Here is a 19,530-nt window from a genome sequence, read left to right on the forward strand (position 1 = left end):
TTCACTGCCGAGCTAATTGCTGGAAAACAACTACAAACTTGATAAATTGAGCAAATATCCATACTGGAGATCTACAAGGACCTTGGAGAAACGGACCTGATTTGTTGTGAACATTTTGGACTTTGGAACCATCACGGTGGGTCAGAAGCTGTTAAGCTAACCTTGAAGCTAAAAAGCTACCCAGATAGCAAGGAAACATTGAAACAATGTTGAGTCAATATCAGGCGATGTCATTGAATCAACGTTGAAGTGTGACGTTGACCTAACGTCACTCTTGCACCCTTTTTTAACGTTGAAACAACGTCAGGTTTTGATGTTGAATCAATGTTGAAACCTGACATTGATTCAACGTTATATTTTCTAATACTGTTGACATTGAAACAATGTCAGATTCTGATATTGAAACACTGTTGAGCTATGGTGCTGATTTTCCACCTCTTTCGCACGGTTGCTTTTTATTAAAACAACAGTTAAATCATGACTGGAAATCTACCTTTCTTTATAGGTATTTTAACCAATACTAAACTACTGCATGTTTCCATCAATACTTAAACCACCTAAACACATAATTGTACTTATTCCTCAAATTGGACACCCTTTATAAAAAAAAAACAAATGTCTCACAATGTATCATGTCAATATTAATATCCTAAAATAAGAAAGCATTACATGTGATGTAACAGAGAAAAAAATAAACAAAAAAAGGTCAATAGGCATGTTTCGTTTGCTAAATACTTTATTAAAAGACAGTTTCCTATTTACATTTATACGTTTCACAGAAGTTTGTAATTTTTTACTCCGGGATGGGGATGCATGATGTGCGTCCTGCACCACCCAAACGATCTGGGGCGTATCGGAGCCATTTCTGCACTGCTTGTGCAAAGACAAACTCGGACATAGAGTTTGCCCCTAACTGCTGCGTCAGGCCATCTAGGACAAAAATACACACACACACAAACAAAAAAAGTGAATTAGAGCACATGAATAAGCTCTTGTTAACTGTCTTCAGCGGGGAGAAAGTATGTAAACTCCTAGGCTGATAAACATGAAAGTCACCAGGCGTAAATCTGCAAACAGCCGCATTTGATTCCCAAAGAGCTATGAGCGGAAAAAGTGATAAGTCTTAGCATGGTGTGCCGTGTAGCCTTTAAAACAAAATAAACATGGGCTCCTTGGGCTGTACAAACTACAACCCGAGGACTAAACAAGGCAAAGACCAAAGACTCCATCTCCAGATTAACCGGACATGAAAGTCTTGTTATTAAGAAAGACAAAGTAATATAGCAAAAAAACTGTAAAACTTACCAAATATGCATTTGCAGAGCGCTGTATCTTTAAATGCCATTTTTTGCTTTGTCTGGGCCTTGGTTTTGTTCCCTGCCCAGTTTAGTACCGAGGCCAGCTCATTTGTAATGGCATAAGCCATTACACGGCGGACTCGCACCTCCAGTGTGGTCCCTCCAATCAAGGCAAAGCGTCTCACCTATAGACACATTTTAAGAGATGGAATTAGCGTGTCTCATGTCTTAAATGTGTATGCAAGTGCTTGTGTGTTTAATCAACAGGACGTTGTTATGTATTTAAATCACATCTGACAGCTATTACACTTTATAGTTACAAAGTGTACATAACCTTTATATACTTACCATTGCCTTATTTGCCTCTTATGATTGAAGAGCTGCCTCTGCATTGTTTAGCTCCTCAATGTTGTGCAAGGGCAAATCCAGAGGCAATACCCCAGCATCTACCGATTCATTGCAGCAGGGATGGCGGATGGCTCTGACCTCCTCACGGAGTTCGTTAACAGCTCTCGTCAGGTCTGACAGCATAGTTAATATCTTTTGTGAGGTCGCATCTGTTTAAAAAAACAATTCCAGAAAGATTAATGGCTTAAGCAGTGAGAGGCAAAAAACTAATAAATAAATAATAAAACGCAGTTTACGTGTGGACAAAAGGTGCAAACGCAAGGTAGGTGAGCGTGCAGCGTAAAGTCAGGTGTGCGTGCAACGTAAAGTTAGGTGAGCGTGCAACGTAAAGTTTGAATTGAGTGCGAATCGAAGCGGGTGCTCTCCAATCATTAAAAGTAACAAAGTCATTGAACACATTTATACAGTTACCTTTAAGTTTATCAATCATCTATCACAGATTTACAATTTTTTGTAGTACTATGCTAAAAAGCAACTACAGAGCGAAAGTCTGGGTCAAGCGCCGAGGCGACGGCAAGAACAAAAGAACCCTCGAAGCGTTAAAGCTAGCTTTGTAAGGGAATATAACGGAAAAGTATGAAACAAAAATGTTTTCTTTGTTGATAGACTTTGTTCACAGTGTAATTTATTTGTTGCCGGATTGTAAGATAAAAGTAGACACAATTTCGGGCTCCCACATTTTGTCCGAAACTTTACATTAACGAGTTTGTTTTGTTTTTTTTTACTGTTATTCAAATGCAACCGTGGAAATAACGAATAGAACAAAAGTCATTCATTCTTACCTTATGAACAGATGCAGCCAACTCAATGACAAAAAAGGAGGGACAACGAGAGAGGAAGAAAAATGGATCGAATGCAGCTGTAGGCGTATGTGGGTGTGTTGATTCTTACTGCCGTGCATCCAGTAGAGTCGCTATGGCCAGTTTATGACATCCTGAGTCTGGTAGAGAAGTTTTAAAGGTGACACAAGATTAATTATAGAAGCACAAAAAGGATATAATTTCTTGATAAAGACACAATAGATGATCATCGTTCATGACACAAACGTGCTCCCATTTGAGGTGTATGGAACAAGTGGGCGTGTCTCCTGCTGTGATGTCAGATCCTGGTACTGATGTGACTGTATGAGCACCAAGTCCCCTTCAGAGGACTCTGTCCAACAGAACATCCAAGTAAACCAGGGAACTATGAAATACAAACATGGGCAGCATGTGATGCAGGTCCAGCTGTACATGGAACATGCTAGTGTACGATGGCAAACCGTCTCCTGCAGTCAGGACACGCAAGTTGTCCCTAACATTGCAGGTTTCCAAAAGAAAACAATCACCTGTAACAACTTGTTTACTGTATATGACCCTTGGCCTGCAACTGCAGAAAGAAAGCTGTCCATGATGGGACCAGTGCAGAGGAATAAACCTGAGCTTCCTCCTGATGGGACCAGTGCAGAGGAATAAACCTGAGCTTCCTCCTGCACTTGTGTCAAATATGGACACGTCTTTGTCCTCATGAAAGTTTGCCTTCACTCAGACCCATGCCCTGGTGTTCCCACCATGCCAAAATATAGAAAACTGTCAGGTAACGAGTTGGAATAAAGTTGAATAAAACCTTGAAACACAGAGATGGATGATATTTTATACTTCTTGCTTTATAAACAGTCAAAGCAAACGGGGTCATTTTTGAGCCCAGAGGACAACAGATGTGATTATTTGCTGCCAGTAAAAAAACTTGAAGTAGTTTAAAAACAGCTTTCTAAATTAACTTTGACATAAACCCGTCTGTGATCATCTGTTAAAGCAACCGACTCTGGTTGTGAAACGATAATCACGATAACTGATGATTTAATTTATTTTTTACCCGAAAAACAAAGAAAAAATTCCTTTTTATGAGGTTTTTATCAGACTTAAATTTGAAATGGAATAAAAAAAATGTTTAAAAATGTTTGAATTAAGTTTTAATTAAAAGTGGGGGAAAAATCGACTTCATATTAATTAAGTATCAATCAAACCAGATGGGGACATTTTTGACCCCTGAGGACCACAGGTGTGATTATGTGCTGCCATATAAAATTTATAAATGCTTCAAAAAAAACTTTCTCACTAAAGTTCAACATACAGCACTCTGTAGTTAGTCAGATAGTCAAAATTAGCTAAACAATTAAATATTTTATTTTCTCAATTTGTTTTTGCTCAAAAACACAGTGTATTTTTTATAAACAAGGTCTGGTGGCCCTAAAATGTAAAATATTGGGTAAATTTTGTGTTAATGTGTTGGTCTTAAGTAAAACTAAGATGTAACACTGAATTGATTGACAATTTATACTTTATACTTGAAAAAACAGTCAAATGAAGTGGGGACATTTTTGACCCCTGAGGACCACAGGTGTGATTATGTGCTGCCATTTAAAAAATTTAAATGGTTCAAAAAAAAAATTCTCACTGAAGTTCAACATACAGCACTCTGTAGTTAGTCAGATAGTCAAAATTATCTAAACAATTAAATATTTAATTTTCCTGTTTTATTTTCGCTTAAAAACAGGGTGTATTTTTTGTAAACAAGGTCTGGTGGCCCTAAAATGTAAAATATTGGGTAAATTTTGTGTTAATGTGTTGGTCTTAAGTAAAACTAAGATGTAACACTGACTTGATTTACAATTTATACTTTATACTTGAAAAAACAGTCAAATGAAGTGGGGACATTTTTGACCCCTGAGGACCACAGGTGTTATTATGTGGTGCCATTTAAAATTTATAAATGCTTAAAAAAAAACTTTCTCACTAAAGTTCAACATACAGCATTTTTTAGTTAGACAAATAGTCAAAATTAGCTAAACAATTAAATATTTTATTTTCTTGTTTTATTTCCACTTAAAAACACAGTGTACTTTATGTAAACAAGGTGTGGTGGCCCTAAAATGTAAAATGTTGGGTAAATTATGTGTTAGTGTGTTGGTCTTAAGTAAAACTAAGATGTAACACTGAATTGATTGACAATTTATACTTTATACTTTAAAAAACATTCAAATGAAGTGGGGACATTTTTGACCCCTGATCACCCCAGGTGTATGAAAATCGGGAGGACATTATGTTAAAGGTAATGAATCTGTTTTATTTGATATATGATGACATTTGATGCTTGAGCGGCACAGTATTGATGTCTCTGCATATTCTTATTGTGCCAATGCCTTACCACACACTGTAAAACTACAGCCTGTGGGCTTTTGTATATTTTTTTGGTGATTTTATTTTTTACATTGAATTAACATATTGCTTCATTGCTATGCAGTGCAAAGCAATGCTCCCCCTTTCAGTTAAAGGGGCAGTACTGTCAAAAAAATAATCTACCATAGTTAATGGTTTATTTATGTTTTCTGATAGAAATGTGCACCTTAATGATGAAATAAGCTGATTGTGATTTAAAGATTACATCCATGGTTAAGATGCACTGTAAAAACTATGATTAGAAATGAGACTTAATGTTTTATGCTTGTCCTTGTTATAGCAACTGCATTATTTACATATGGCCATATATACCACTATAGAGTGTGAACTGAATTAGTAATAGCCCTGTTGTTTACAGGCTAGTTTTTTTTGTGGGATCGTGAGACCTGGATTTCTTCCTGATAAGGAAGATGGCGAGCCTTTCCCTTTGAACCAAACCATAGCCATTCCGAGTTGGCACAGAAGGGCAGGTTGCTCTTCTCTCACGAGCAATTGCAACAGTGCGGTAGGACGAAATCGCACTAATCACAGACTTTTGACCTCTTGGATTCGACTGAACACTGACTATTAAGCCAGCAAGACTGACATATCTGAGCTCAGATAGGATTCTGGGGTGTTATTATTGCTGTTATTGTATTTTATTTTTATGTTTTCATTCCTGTTTATGAAGGGCTGCATAATTGTTGCTACATAGTTCAATAAAAATCAAAGCAACTTTACCTGTGGCTCCAGTCATTTTTCTCCATGCAACTCACTTTATTCCTCGTACGAATCTAGCTATTGGCCCATTCTCTCCATTTTACTTTAACTTCAAAACTAACTTCAACTTCAAATTAGGGTAATTCAAATTCAGTTTTAAAGAGCATTTATTCAAGTTAGAAACTCAGATTCAATGCAAGCAATTCAAATTCAAATTTAACTTATTCAAATTCCATTTCCGATGGCACAAAGTTCTGCCCATAGATGGCCTCAGTTCCTGCCTACATTGTTAATAAAACCAGCCTCTCGGTCTGTAGTTTGATCTGAGGTTCAACAAATATTTTTCTGCTTTGCTTTTGATTCCCAGATGAATTCTGAGGATCGTGTGACATAGCAGCTTCTTTTTATTTTCAGTTTGGGGATTTGCTTTCGTGTCAGAATGTTTTAAATTATAATTTGGAGGTTTTATCAGGGGAAAGACTTTAGACTCAGAGCACGGCAGAAGCCTTGTGTGACTGCAGAGCTGCATGCAGAGCAAGTGACACCTGAACCAATGTGCACAAAGGAAACAGAGGCTCGAGGCGGTGCTCAGTCGTGATGTCACAGAGTCACTAAGCCTTGAGCTGTGATAGGTTGCCCAAGGTCACGGGCTAATACGAGCTCACAGATGCACAGCAACATCAGATCATTCACACGTTACAGCTTTTATCAGAGAATCAACTTCCTGAGAGACCTGTCAAAGAGAATTGAACAAACATTCACACTCTGCACCACAAACAGCTTGAATCTGCATTTTAAAGGGGACATGAAACACTGAACACATAAAAGCTCATTTACCCCAGCATCACAGACACTCACACAGACGTAACTCAGTCTGTGACGCTGGCTTTAAGAATCAAGAGCTTAAAGTTAAAGTTTAAAACCATGTTTAGCGCCATCTTCTGTCAGCGTGATGTCATGTGGTTGGCTAACAGACTCAGATTAGTTTATATTAGCTAAGCTAGCTCAGAGTTAAATAAACAGAGTTAGTGCTGCGGCAGTGAGTTTATGTTAAAGCAGGATATACTGTCAACTTTACTGTCTGTGTCTGTAGCAGGAATCTTAGCTTACACAGCACAGTCTGAGACAGGACAGCTGTCTCAGACCGGTGGGAGGACCCAGAGGAGAATGCCCAGTCTAAACCACAGCATCTCCCCATCAACAGCCAATCACAAATATTTCATGTTTTCATGGGTCTGATACAGGAGTGCCAAACTTAGAGGAGCTGTGAGCCACTGCTGGCACCGTCGTGTCATTGGAGGGCTACTTTAGTGTTCAAGCAGTACAAAATAAACAAGAAAACACCCACAAATATTTCCTACAATGTAGTGTTTGTTTTTTTTGATTTTTCAATTTCAAATATTGTACAACAAGACAATTTTTTTTTCACTCTTAGCTAACTGAAGCCTTTCATTGAACTACCAAATAAACACACTGGTCCTCTCTTTCTCTACATGGCAGCACTTCTATCATTTTGTTCGTATTTAACAAAATAAAAATGCAGACATTAATTTTTGACTCTCTCACTGAACTAACACAGCCAATCCCTCAGCAAATTTGCATGTAGACCCCTGGTCTAATATATACTTTGAATTATGAATCGTACTTCACTTCTCTGTGTGCACACTCCCTGACACAGTCCACAGCTGTGTGAGCCAAATCTTTACCTGCCTGATAGTATAAAGTGTCAACTACACTGGCTCCTGAACTCCAGCTGTAATGTTCGCGTTAGTAAAGCACTCTATGATTGAGGACTGTTTGGAGGAGAGCCTGTTTGAGTCAGGTGACAGGTGGTTACCAGGAAGGAAGTGATTTTTCCTCCTCTGGCCAAGAGCAACGAGCGGTGCTTGATGTGATCAGTGCTATTTTATCCAATAAAAGAATCTTTCTGTTCCCAAACAAATCATGTTATGTTTACAACATAACAGTTTACAAGCCAAAGTGTTAGGACTCAAACAGGCTCTGCTAGTAAAGTGCTTTACTAACCCCAAAGAGCAAACAGCTAACAGCCCCTACTGCTTAGCCTTTATATGTGGAGTTTTTCATGTCCTGTTTGAGGCTCTGCTGCAGGAAGCTCTCTGTGTGCGAGTGCTGAAGCAGGACAGACGTGTTCTCCAGCAGCTCATGGACTTTTCAATGAACCAGGGCTTCTCCTGCAGGCTGAGGTTAAGCTGCCCCTTGCCCACAGTCACACCCAAACTTCCTCTTGTTCTTCCTGTTTGTGAAATTATCTGTCAGACCTTGTCTCAGCTGATCAGAGCGGTGGTAAAGCTGAACTCATTACAGGTTCAGACTGAGCTGAGTAAAGTGACTGGTTGTTATACACTCAAAGCCTCATTCACTCAGGCACTTTCTTCTATGTGCAGTCACACACAATCAGCAACTCGGGATTAGTATTTTGCCTGAGGCATGTAGACTGGAACAGACGGGGAGTGAACCACCGCAGTTCTAATTACTATGTGAGCTGCTCTTCCTCCTGAGCTACACTCTAAATGACCAACACGATCAGAGGTTTAAATGAAGACATGCAGCACACAGACGGGCTCGTGAACACAGACTCATCCCACTGTGAGAGAAACTACGTGCATCACAATCACATTCAGAAAGTTTAGTTTGACCATTAAAGGATCATTCTGCTGTATTTCTTTCATGGACCTGGGTCTCTGATGTCAGGTTTGTGTTTGGACTGTTTGAATCTAGTTGAAATGATATTCTACATTGGGTTAGATTCTCTGAGGGGTTTATGTCTGGTTTTCTTGTGCTTATAAGTTCTTATTAGATCGTTTAGTTTCTGTTTAGTTTCTGTTTAGTTTCTAAACAAATGTATGCTTTACCTTCTAATGATACCACCTAAGGGAAGCATGTATAATGTAAACAGAACTGGTTCTAGCACTGAACCCTGTGGAACTCCATAATTAACCTTGGTGTGTGAAGAGGACTCTCCATTTAAATGAACAAATAGGACTTTATTAGATAGATATTATACAAAACACTGCACCACAGTATCTGTAATATTTACAGCATGCTCTATCACTCTAATAGAATATTATGGTCAACAGTATCGAACGCTGCACTGAGGTCCAGCAGGACAAGCACAGAGATGAGTCCAATGTCAGTGGCCAGAAGAAGTAGTGATGGGATTCCTGGCTCTTTCGGCTTGGCTCACTAAAAAAGAGCCGGCTTTTTCGGCTCTGAACCGTCTCTTCAGGTTGTTTTGTTGCTTTAATTAATTTATTATTAACAATAATATAAAATTTTGGACAAAAGGAATTACTAATGTAAAAAAAAGTGTTTTTATTTATATATGTTTATATATAAATATATGCGGTGGCCCCTAGACACAGAGCATGTACAAATTCCAAAACACATTCCTAACTTTAACTGAACTTCCAAAACAGAGCTACCTAGATCACTTAAATTACACAATTGAAAGCATATGTGTATTGTTTGTGTATTCATACACAAGCACTCATATATATTCAAATAATTTAAAAAAATGTTAATTTACCTGTTACTACCACACACCAAATACGGTCGTTGGTACTTGCTGGTTTGTGTAGCCACTAGGTAACAAAGCTCAACACTTCGCCCTAGCATCCTGGAGCACTTCTGTTGTCTTTTGTACATGTTTTGAGTTTTTATGTGCTTTTGAGTTTTTACGTGTTTTGGAGTTTGTACGTGTTTTGGAGTTTGTACGTGCTTTGGAGTTTGTACGTGTTTTGGAGTTTGTAGTGTTTGTACGTGTTTTGTCTCTAGGGACCACCGTAAATATACTTTTATTTATTCACTCCACATAAAATCTAATAAATAAATCATATAATACAAAAACCAACTATTCACATTTCAACTTTTAACTGTTTAAATTTTCAGCTTTTTCTTTTAAACAAATTTAAAGTGAAACAACACAAAACACTGCTAACTACAACACAATTAAATATAAATTAAAATATGAAAACAAAAAGAAGATGCATATTCTCTGTCATATGGGCCTGCATGAATAAACTGTCTGAATCCTTTATCATCTGCAACTGAAAATAGTTGTGGATGATGTGACGTTGATGTGACGTTGTTGTCCCTGACTCTCTCTCTGTCTTTCCCTCCTGCTCTGTTACTGTGCTACTGAGTGTAACTACCGCCCCTCCCCCCTCTTCCCAGCGCAAAGCACAAGGCTCGCATGCTGAGTGAAGCGGAAAAAAAGTGCGAGAGAGAGGGTGAGAGAAAGGGGAAAAAAACCCACGGCTCGCGATAAGGAGCCGGCTCGCATCGTTCACGTCAAAGATCCGGCTCTAAGAGCTATTTCGTTCATGACCGACACATCACTAATAAGAAGATCATTTGTAACCTTCACTAAAGCTGTTTACTGTAAGTGTCGATCCACCGACGCACTGACTGATAGACAGCCTGCTCTTCCTCCTGAGCAACAGCTCATGTGTTTGTGAGGTTGTCTTTAAAGTATCGGCCTGTAGCATCCTGTATTGTGCTGCACAGATATGAAGAAATAACACAAAAACTGTTGACTCCTTAAACATTTCAGGAAAGTAGTCCAACATTTAGAAATCACAAAAACAGGAAGTCTCACCCTTCTGCTTTCTTCAGAAAAAGTGAAAAAGTGGCTGAGTATGGGAGACTTGTATGGTTGGCTGTGATTGGATGATGAAACAAGGTTAGATGGTTGGAAACAAAACAACCACACAGGAATAACAATGAGAATCATCATTTCTCAGACTGTTTCTGTTCAAAGGAGACAAGGACAAAGAGAAGCACCATTGCTGCAGTATTCAGTGTGTTATTGTTAATTACGCCTTGTTATTGGATAAAGCACTGACTCTTCAGCTGTCAGAGAAGCAGTGATATCTCTGTAAAAACAGTAACCGTATCATTTAAACGAGCCTTTTATTTTCTAAGCAGATGTAAAAGACACTGAAACACCATCTTCATACGCTACAGCTCCAGTGGAAGTCCTCTTGTTTCTCATCATCATCATCATGGAGTCATCATCGATGCTGCTCTTCATCCTTCTCTGGACTGTCGGAAGGAGTGAGGTTCAAGGTAAGAAACGGCCAAATGACCGTGAGTGACATCATTAAATCATGCTCCTCGATCGTGATCTTTAAAACATGTCTCAGTTTCACTGATCTGAGTTCAGACCGATTTCAGCTCTAACAGACATCTGATTAGTTCACAGCTTCTGCTCGTTGAGTTTATTCCACTCTCTCGTTTCTTTTGAATTCTTTTGTTTGTGTCAGCTTGTGGAGCTGTTTTTTTTTCCCACTGAACTGTTTTGATGTATTTATGATGTTGTTGTTGCTGCTGTTTTACGTTTATTTTAGTGGTAAAGCTCACAAGTTTTTTCATTACAGAGCTGCTCTAGATAACCAGGAGCTCTGTGAGTTCATCCTGTCTCCTTGTCTTTTTTCCTGCAGATCTGTCAGGGAAACAGTTCACATTTCCCAGCGACCCCAAAGGCATAAACCAGCCCCGCGTTGCTCTTCGTGCTAACACCCGCTTGATCACTGTCATGACTGTATGCCTTCGCTTCTTCTCCCAGCTGAACCGGATGCAGGGACTCTTCTCTTTGGCCACCCGAGACCACTCAAATGCTCTGATGCTACACAAAGACACTGAGGGGTCCTACAAGGTCCACGCGGGCGACGACACCTACATATTCACAAAGCTACCCACCAACAGGATGGACTGGAACTCGGTCTGTTGGACCTGGGACTCTCGGACCGGGCTGACCCAGCTCTGGCTGAACAGACTTCGAACCTCACGGAAGTTGGTGGGACAGAACTATCTGGTCAATGGTAATCTGAGCATCATTGTCAGTCAGGAGCAGGATGCGTACGGAGGTGGGTTCGACAGGAATGACTCGTTTGAAGGTGACATTACTGACCTGCACATGTGGGACCGGGTGGTGTCTGCGTGCGACCTCAGGCCCTACATGAATCAGGGCTCCTTCTCTCCGGGAAACCTCCTCAACTGGAACAACTTGAACTTTGATGTGTCAGGGAATGTCTCCATCCAGGATGCAGATTTTGAGGAACCAGTCTGTCAGTAAAGTGTTCTTACTGTGAGCGTCGGGCATCAAGTTCCAGCTTCAAGCACTTTTTATGAAACAGCAGCCACTCGGTGGATGCCTCATGCTGGCTGATTCTGTGTCATAGTTTCCAGATCAATTAAAGTTCTGATGTCTCATTCTGCTCGGCTTAATTTATTTATTCACAAGATTTACACCAACATAATCCAGTCAGTCACAGGTAGCGGAGGTAAACAAAGTCACTGCTATATGGTCACACCTGCACACTGAAGCCAGCACGCAGGTGTAGATTATGCATTTAAAAGCATCAGGGTTAGCATTTGGTTGCTGCCATTTTAGTGAGAGCTAAGCTATGAGCTAATGCCAGCTAGCTTATGATGACGATGAAGCTTTATTTGTCACTTGCAGTTGCCTGCAGCGAAACTGGACCTCTTCTCTCCATACATATGTTACACAAACATTACATCAGGGAGACAGGTCAGAACAGGTACCATAAAGAAAAACAATGTACAGCACAGTAGGTGGTGGAGGAGAGTAAAAGACAACTCTACTCGGACTGAGCTCCTGGTAGGAGATTTGAGGGGAGTGTATGTCAGTGTCTGTATACGTGTGTGTGTGCATGTGTATATGTTTCCTGTGTTCAACTGAGAGAGTTTTCATTCACCCGGTTTAGCAAAATTAAACAGTCATGTAGGAAGTAGCGGTTTTAGATACAGGCGACACGGGCGGTTGCCCGGGGCGGCATCGGGGGGCGGGGGGGGGGGGGGGGGGGGGGGGCGGCATCACGGGCATTGGCAAAAAATAATAATAATTTGCTCGTACTCATCCTGCCCCGACATCAGCCAACACATTTTGGGAATGTCTATCACCCATTTGCTGGGAGTAAGGGTGCCCTCGTTTGCGAGGTGTGCCTGCTCCTTGCAGCACAGGGAGGAGAGGGCAGCGTAGTGGGGGATTCTCTGGCTGGCTGGAGCAGCATTTAATAACAACTCACGAAATAAAAGAAAAGAAAAACAAACCAGCAAACACGAAAACACCAGACATCATGATACAGACTTATAATTTGCACTGATGTTTTTTCGAAATTCTGTATGCGAAAAGTGAGCGCAAGAGCAATCGTGTGCCGGCACTTTATTGCCATCTCCGCTACATACAGTCCAGTATATAGAGAGACGAGACGACAGGGCTCCAGTTACAGCAATGCAAGTAAACAAACAATAAATATAAGAAGAGTAAGAAAAAAAATATACACTTTAGGACTCGGGGTAAAGGGATCAATAACAATTTAAAATTTAGATTTTACAGTTTGATGATTTAAAGTCTCACACACAACCTGTCGAAAGACGAGGGGGGGCCGGCTGCTTCCAAATAGAGCACATTTCATTCCACTGCAGGGCAACCTGCCACTGCATGTGGCGAATAAAATTTGAACTTGAACTTGAACTTGAACATTTCATTCATAATGTTGTAAATCCAAATCCATTATGTATTCATGATTTGAATCCTGGGTTGTGCGAAATCCCAGAAATAAACCCTAGACAATGCATATCTGTGAACTAAGGTGTAGGCTTATTAGGTTATGTTGTGGTCAACCTCGGGTTAGGGGATGGGTGTTCATACCGGAGTGCAAAATTAAAACCAATGGAAGATGGACAAGAAAAGTTCAAAGCCATCAGGAGCTCCAGAGGGAGTGTTCGCTCAGGGCGCCAAACAGGCTAGGACCGCCACTGCCTGTAGGTATAAATCTTATATGTCCTCAATTGACAGTCCCGCCTGGCACACAAAGCGTCACTTCTGCCACTCTTCCATTGTGTATCCGGCAGGAAACGTCCCTCCCAATGATGGGAATAATGGCATTATAAGTAATGGCATTACTAATGGTGTTACTTTTTTCAGTAATCTAACTAATTACTATTTCTATCGTTACAACGCCGTTACCGCCACTAACAAAAAAATGTGGTGCCGTTGCGTTACTATTTTTCAACAAACAGACGGTTGAAGCTGTGTTCAGCTTACCACACGTTATATCAGTTGTACGGAATTAGCTGTCTACGTAAGTAATCTGAGCACTACAGCTTTAAGTAGCTGCGCGCACTCTCGTGGGTGACAATCACATTTTGGCACAACACCTGGAGCTAGGGGGCAAAACAATCGCATGAGTGCTGCTGTTTGGCTGAGGAAGAATAAAGTAGTCGTGGTAAACCAATCACATGGTAAATGGCCTGTATTTATATAGCGCTTTACTAGTCCCTAAGGACCCCAAAGCGCTTTACACATCCAGTCATCCACCCATTCACGCACACATTCACACACTGGTGATGGCAAGCTGCATTGTAGCCACAGCCACCCTGGGGCGCACTGACAGAGGGGAGGCTGCCGGACACTGGTGCCACCGGGCCCTCTGACCACCACCAGTAGGCAACGGGGTGAAGTGTCTCGCCCAAGGACACAACGACGAGACTGTCCAGACTGTCGAACGAGCAACCTTCCAATTACAAGGCCAACCCTTGAGCCATGATTGCCACTTCAAGATGACAAAGCAACAAGGTGCTATATACCAGTTTTTAAATTGTGTTGATAGGCCGCATAAAACCAGATAAACAATGATAAACAATATATACGTGTGTTTTTTCCTGAATACTTTCATCACGTTTACTGTCTAAGGACAGCGCAAGCAAGCACTCTCTGCTTATGACCAAAAAACAAACAAAAAAAAAACAAAACAAAAAATACCCCTTTTGTGTTGGTGGAAATATTACCACGTCGACCAATCAAAAAATGATATGGCAACATGACATTTGGTTGTTTAGGAAGAGGGGGAAGTTTTAGGAGTGTGTGAGAGAGAGAGAAAGAGAGAAAGAAAGAGAACAGAAAAAAAAAGAGAGAGAGAGCAAGTTCTGAGATGTGAGAGATTTGTGACATTTAGCGTGTTTGGAGTGTGTAGTTTGTGATTGTTACAGTAAAAAATATAACTTTTTCTGCTATGTTTTTTGTCTGATTTTAGATCAGTTGTGTTTATGCAGTATGTCAAAATGAAAACATAGGGACCAGTTGATCAAATCCCTATTCTCTAGGTTATAGAGAACAATACATGCCTGCTAATCAGTGCTCAGTAACACCCAATCAAAACCTTTGATTTTCAGTCACAAACGCTGGAGCTCAGACGTCTTGGACAGTCTGTCACAGGGCAAGGTTCACACTTTAGAGGCCCTCATCATGTTAGTAATACAGGGAGAAAGAGAGACCTCTAGTGGTGAGTTAGTCCATGACATCTTTCAACTTCATGTCTAAAATGTATTTAATCCAGTCTAGATGCTCACTGGAGCATACACTGGAGAAAGTAAAGAAGAGGAAACGTTGACTGTGGTCCTCACCCTCTCTGACTAGCTGTCACTTTACTCTGATGCTGACTGGCTGTTTCCGCAGAATATTTCTACATGTGAATCCAAACTGCTGCTGCTCCATCAAAACTCATCAGATCATCAGTTAGCTCCATCTGCTGGAGAGACCACTGACTTACATCATCTGATGTGTGTGCTCTCTGACACTGACCGGGTCTTTCCTCACAGGTTAGACTGGTTTTGACATCTGATGTCTCTCTGAGGTTATGAGCATGTGACACTGTGCTAAGATCAAACACTCACAGACTCCAGGACTGACGAGGATAACAAGCAGCTGCTCCTCCCCTGATGTTTTGTCCACACAGGAAGCTGTGAAGTGCCTGGAAGCTGACCTGAGGTGAGTTCAGCAGGTGAGAATCCTTCCAGAGAAATGTGAACACGTCTGTGGATCACTCTCACTGTACGGCACAAGTACTTCCTAATGCTGACTGGCTGTGTGGGCTCGTCAGTATTAATCCAGTGAAGAATCTGAATCTGAGAACACTGATTTCAGAATGAGGGGTGTGTATTTTGGTGGTGGTTGTTGTGGACTGTAGTCTGAGTTTGAGTCAGTGGTGAAAAATGCCGGGAATGTCTGAACTGGTTTGACACTTTAGAGTAGCTTAAACTTATTTTCTAAGAATAAATTCTCAGAGTTGAGTTGTCTTATAACAGACTTGGATGCACTGAAGGCCTTTTTGTTCCACATGTTTAACTTGGAAACGACCTGGAAAATAATAATATAAAATATAAAACTTTATTTATATAGCACCTTTCTAGACAGAGTCACAAAGTGCTCCACATAAGATAAAAAGTCATAAAAAAGTAAAACAGACAATATAAAACAGGCAAAAATTAACCAAAAGCGCTTTTAAAAAGGTGAGTTTTGAGTTGTTTTTTAAAAACAGCTACTGAGTCCAGAGTTCTTAAGGTTTGGGGGAGAGAGTTCCACAGTCTAGGGGCCACAGCGGCAAAAGCTCTATCACCCTTAGTTCTCATCTTAGTCTGTTTTATAGCAAGTAAGCCTTGATCAGATGTTATAGGACACAGTGAATGGGTTTGTATTAGTATCAGTGAGGGTAGCCTCTGTCTGTGCAGCTACCCTTAGAAAAAACCCAGAAACCGCATCTTTATTTATTTCTATACTGGTGTGTCAAAACCTATTATTAAAGGTACAGGAAGGTCATCTCTATGGAAGAAGTTAAAGACAAGACCAGGATTCAGAGGTTTTCATCAGGATTGGATGTGCACCTCTGGCACACACAGTTCAATATCAAACCTGTCGACAGTACAGGTGTATTTTTCACAGACCACAGTTTAGATCCACAGCAGAGTCTCAGTAGCTCTGTAAAGGACGGGTTTCCGAGTTTTAATTAGTCTCTGAAAAGTTCTGACTTTTTCACAGTGTGTTGTTCTCATACTGCTTTATCAGATAATGTGGGCAACATGAAAAAATAACCGAAGAACAACAAAATAAACACCAAAGTAAATCTACCTGCATTTTTATTTTACAGTATTTGAATTGTGAAGTGGTCACATGTTAAATCCTGACTGTGTAAGAAACAGATGCTTGCATGTTTATGCATCAAACACATTTTGGGGAATTACATGCAATGTGGGGATTATTGTAAATCCATCAACGCTATAAGACATCCAGAATTTATTTATTTATTTATTTTTTTTTCGCCTGTCCCATTTGGTTCTTTAGCCATCAGAATTGTTGTCTGAAGACCAACAAGGATACCCAATGGATTTATTTTGCCAAATGGATCATCATGGCATTGCCGTATTGGTCCATTTGATTGACCTTTGTTTTTATTATTTATTTTATTTTCAGTTGTTACAGACGGGACAGACATGAGTGAGGGATAGGAAAGGGAGAAAGAAAGAGGAAGGAAAAGAAAAACAGAAGGGGAGAGGGACAGTGAGAAAGGGGGGAAGAAAAAATATCTCCGGGATCACCTGTTGAGAGAAAAAGAATAGAAAACAAGCAAAAAAAACAAAACAAAGCAACATACTATACACAACACCATCGCATTAATCTAGCTAAGTGTAAACAGCAGTAAATACTAAATATTGAATGTTGTTGTGCAGCACGCAGGACAGACAGCGCACAATGTGCTTTGAAGTAGCAGCCAAGAAAGGTGTGATTTAAGTCTACGAACAGTGAACACCCATGTGCACACCTGTGTGGATCGGCGCGCTTGTATTCAAATGGTTTCCCCATGTAATGGTCTGCTAGAGGATGTAGAGAGCCATAGCCCCGTCCCCCAGGGCATGAAGCAGGCATGGAGGAGATCCAGGCCCCAGACATCCAGAGGCCCCAGAGTGCAAGAGCCCAAGGAGGACCACCGGAGGGGCATCCGTGCCACCTTCATGGGAAGGGCTGAGGATCCCCAGACGAGGGGTCACCCAGTAGCCACCGGGCAGGAGCTAGAGGGGGCTGCACCGGCGTGCCCGCCGGCTCCGCCGGCAGCCAGCTGTGCCAGAGTGAACCGAGCCGCAGGCACAGAGGCCGGAGGCCCGAGGGCCCCCCGCGCCCCGGAAGAGGCCTGACCGAGCAGCAGGCGCCAGGCCCCGCCAAGTAGCCACCGGGAGTGAGCCGGTACATACCCGAGCGCCCAGCCCCGGACACCAAGAACCAACAATGCACCGACCCCTGAGGGCATCAGTCACCGGCAGGGAGTGTGGTGAGGGGAGATAGGCCTCCACACTTTGGAGGGCCTTGGAGTTCCCAGAGAGGTGAAGTCTAAGACCCGACCTGACATATAGACACAGACAAACAGGCACACACAGACACAGACATGCATTCCCACCCTCATGCACACATATACAAACACTCAGCACTCGCCCAACGTAGGAATAAACGTAAATGGACATGTACACACAATCACACTCCCCAAACATACTCTATACCCCGGGTCCAGGTATCCTCACCCCCAGAGATGGAAACAGCACCCAGACCCAAGAGATATTACCCTTCCCTCCGGGGTGGAGGTTAGAATTAAATGATGACTTTGTCCATCCTCTGCAACATTTAAACAGCACACAAATATGACGATGTAAAGGATGTTGTGCTGACTGAGTCTGTTGTGTTTGTGTGAAGGTGGGGCCTCTGTTATGGATCAGTGTGAGCACAGAGAGAAGAGAGCCCCTGCCTCTAAATCCATTCTGTGTGGGGAACATGAGAGCCAGAGGTGAGAGGACCATCTCTGACTGTCAGGACTCTTCTCCAGGTCACAACTCAGCACTCACATCACTGCTCCATCATTATCTGGACTCAAAGCTGTGTGTGTGTGTGTGTGTGTGTGTGTGTGTGTGTGTGTGTGTGTGCGCGTGCGCATGTGTGTGTGTGTGTGCGCGCGCATGTGTGTGTGTGTGTGTGTGTGTGTGTGTGTGTGTATTAAAGTACACAGCAACGGAACAGATCTAAATATCCTGAACCAGAAACGGAAACAGAAGCTGGACCTGAACCTGAACCTGGACCAGAAACAAAACCTGGACCTGGACCCAGGGGTGTGTCCCTCGTGAGTGGACACTCTTTGCCTTGGTCTGAAACAGAGTAAGTTTGTCAGTGACCCAAAGATTGTACTCAGACCACAGATAAGAGTTTATTTTGACAAAGCATTAGCTCATTGACAATAATTAATCATTAGCTATTATTAATCTCTGGCTCTCTTCCACAGCGTGTCTTTGTCCTGCCTTTGTCCTTTGAGGTAGGTGTAGTTGTGATTTGTATCTCTCTGTATCTATGAAGCGCTTTGAGGCGACTTTTGTTGTGATTTAGTGCTATATAAATAAAATTGAATTGAATTGAATTGAACTGTGTAAATATATTTCAATTGAACCCTAACCCTGTAGAACCAGGGTCTTTTCCATTAGGCAAACTCAGGAGGAAAGAATCAGATTATTAGGGCTGTCCAGCTGATTATGATGATTTGTGAAGGCAGACAGTTAAAGGTCTCTGAGGCCTTACTTGCTAGAGTGGATGATGATCATGTTGGAGGAGCTGCAGGTGGGCAGCCAGGTCTTTGTTTCCACAGTGTTGAGCTGATTGCAGAGGAGGCACAGGTAATTGACCAATTTTGAACTGAACTGGGTAACTGGGAAGCAAGTGAGGAGAGAGGATTACATACTGGAAAGACTAAAGTCTGACAGCCGGGGCGCTCCATCATCTCAGCGTAGAGACGACAAGTCAGGGTTTCATACAGCTCATAAAATCAAAGTGTATGCCGATCTGACAGTGTATGTTGACTGGACAGAACAAGTCCTTCAGTACACAGGCTGAATGACAGGCTATACTGCAGCTGCACGGCTGCAAATCCGGGTCCTCAATTTAGATGACCTTACACAAAATACTGAACTAATAACTAGCAACTGTCTGAATTAACCTAGATTTACAAGTATTTTTTTAACCTAAGTACCTACTCTTCAAGTTTCTACTTGATGTA

At 41.5% G+C, this 19,530-nt stretch overlaps 1 protein-coding gene, 2 long non-coding RNA genes and 1 pseudogene across 4 annotated transcripts in view; 2 read left to right on the forward strand and 2 right to left on the reverse strand.

The window, feature by feature from the left end:
• The window catches only part of LOC146502259 (uncharacterized), a 172,723-nt gene that overhangs the window by 76,729 nt on the left and 76,464 nt on the right, over positions 1–19,530 (reverse strand). The window lies entirely within an intron of this gene.
• On the reverse strand, positions 604–2,025 carry LOC146502265 (uncharacterized). Its single transcript, XR_014869468.1, has 2 exons — positions 1,647–2,025; positions 604–1,483 (listed from the first exon to the last, which is right to left on the reverse strand). It is a non-coding gene; the product is annotated as an uncharacterized LOC146502265 (long non-coding RNA).
• Positions 9,702–12,174, forward strand: LOC146502266 (C-reactive protein-like). Its single transcript, XM_085133467.1, has 2 exons — positions 9,702–10,711; positions 11,086–12,174. The coding sequence occupies exons 1-2, from the start codon at positions 10,648–10,650 to the stop codon at positions 11,718–11,720; spliced, it is 699 nt and encodes a 232-aa protein (XP_084989593.1). The 5' UTR covers positions 9,702–10,647; the 3' UTR covers positions 11,721–12,174.
• The window catches only part of LOC146502267 (NACHT, LRR and PYD domains-containing protein 3-like), a 31,289-nt pseudogene continuing 26,862 nt past the window's right edge, over positions 15,104–19,530 (forward strand). Inside the window, exons 1-4 of the transcript XR_014869464.1 lie at positions 15,104–15,437; positions 18,186–18,276; positions 18,489–18,641; positions 18,766–18,795. The product of XR_014869464.1 is annotated as an NACHT, LRR and PYD domains-containing protein 3-like (transcript). The remainder of the gene's footprint in view (positions 15,438–18,185; positions 18,277–18,488; positions 18,642–18,765; positions 18,796–19,530) is intronic.

Source organism: Neolamprologus multifasciatus, chromosome 15, assembly GCF_963576455.1.
Source record: "Neolamprologus multifasciatus chromosome 15, fNeoMul1.2, whole genome shotgun sequence".
In the NCBI taxonomy this organism is placed as follows: Eukaryota; Metazoa; Chordata; class Actinopteri; order Cichliformes; family Cichlidae; genus Neolamprologus; species Neolamprologus multifasciatus.

Excerpts from the sequence above, each read along its gene's own strand:
- LOC146502266 (XM_085133467.1), top strand. The coding sequence starts at position 10,648 with ATGGAGTCATCATCGATGCTGCTCTTCATCCTTCTCTGGACTGTCGGA. Across the intron at positions 10,712-11,085 it reads CGGAAGGAGTGAGGTTCAAG|ATCTGTCAGGGAAACAGTTC; the intron begins GTAAGAAACGGC and ends TTTTTCCTGCAG.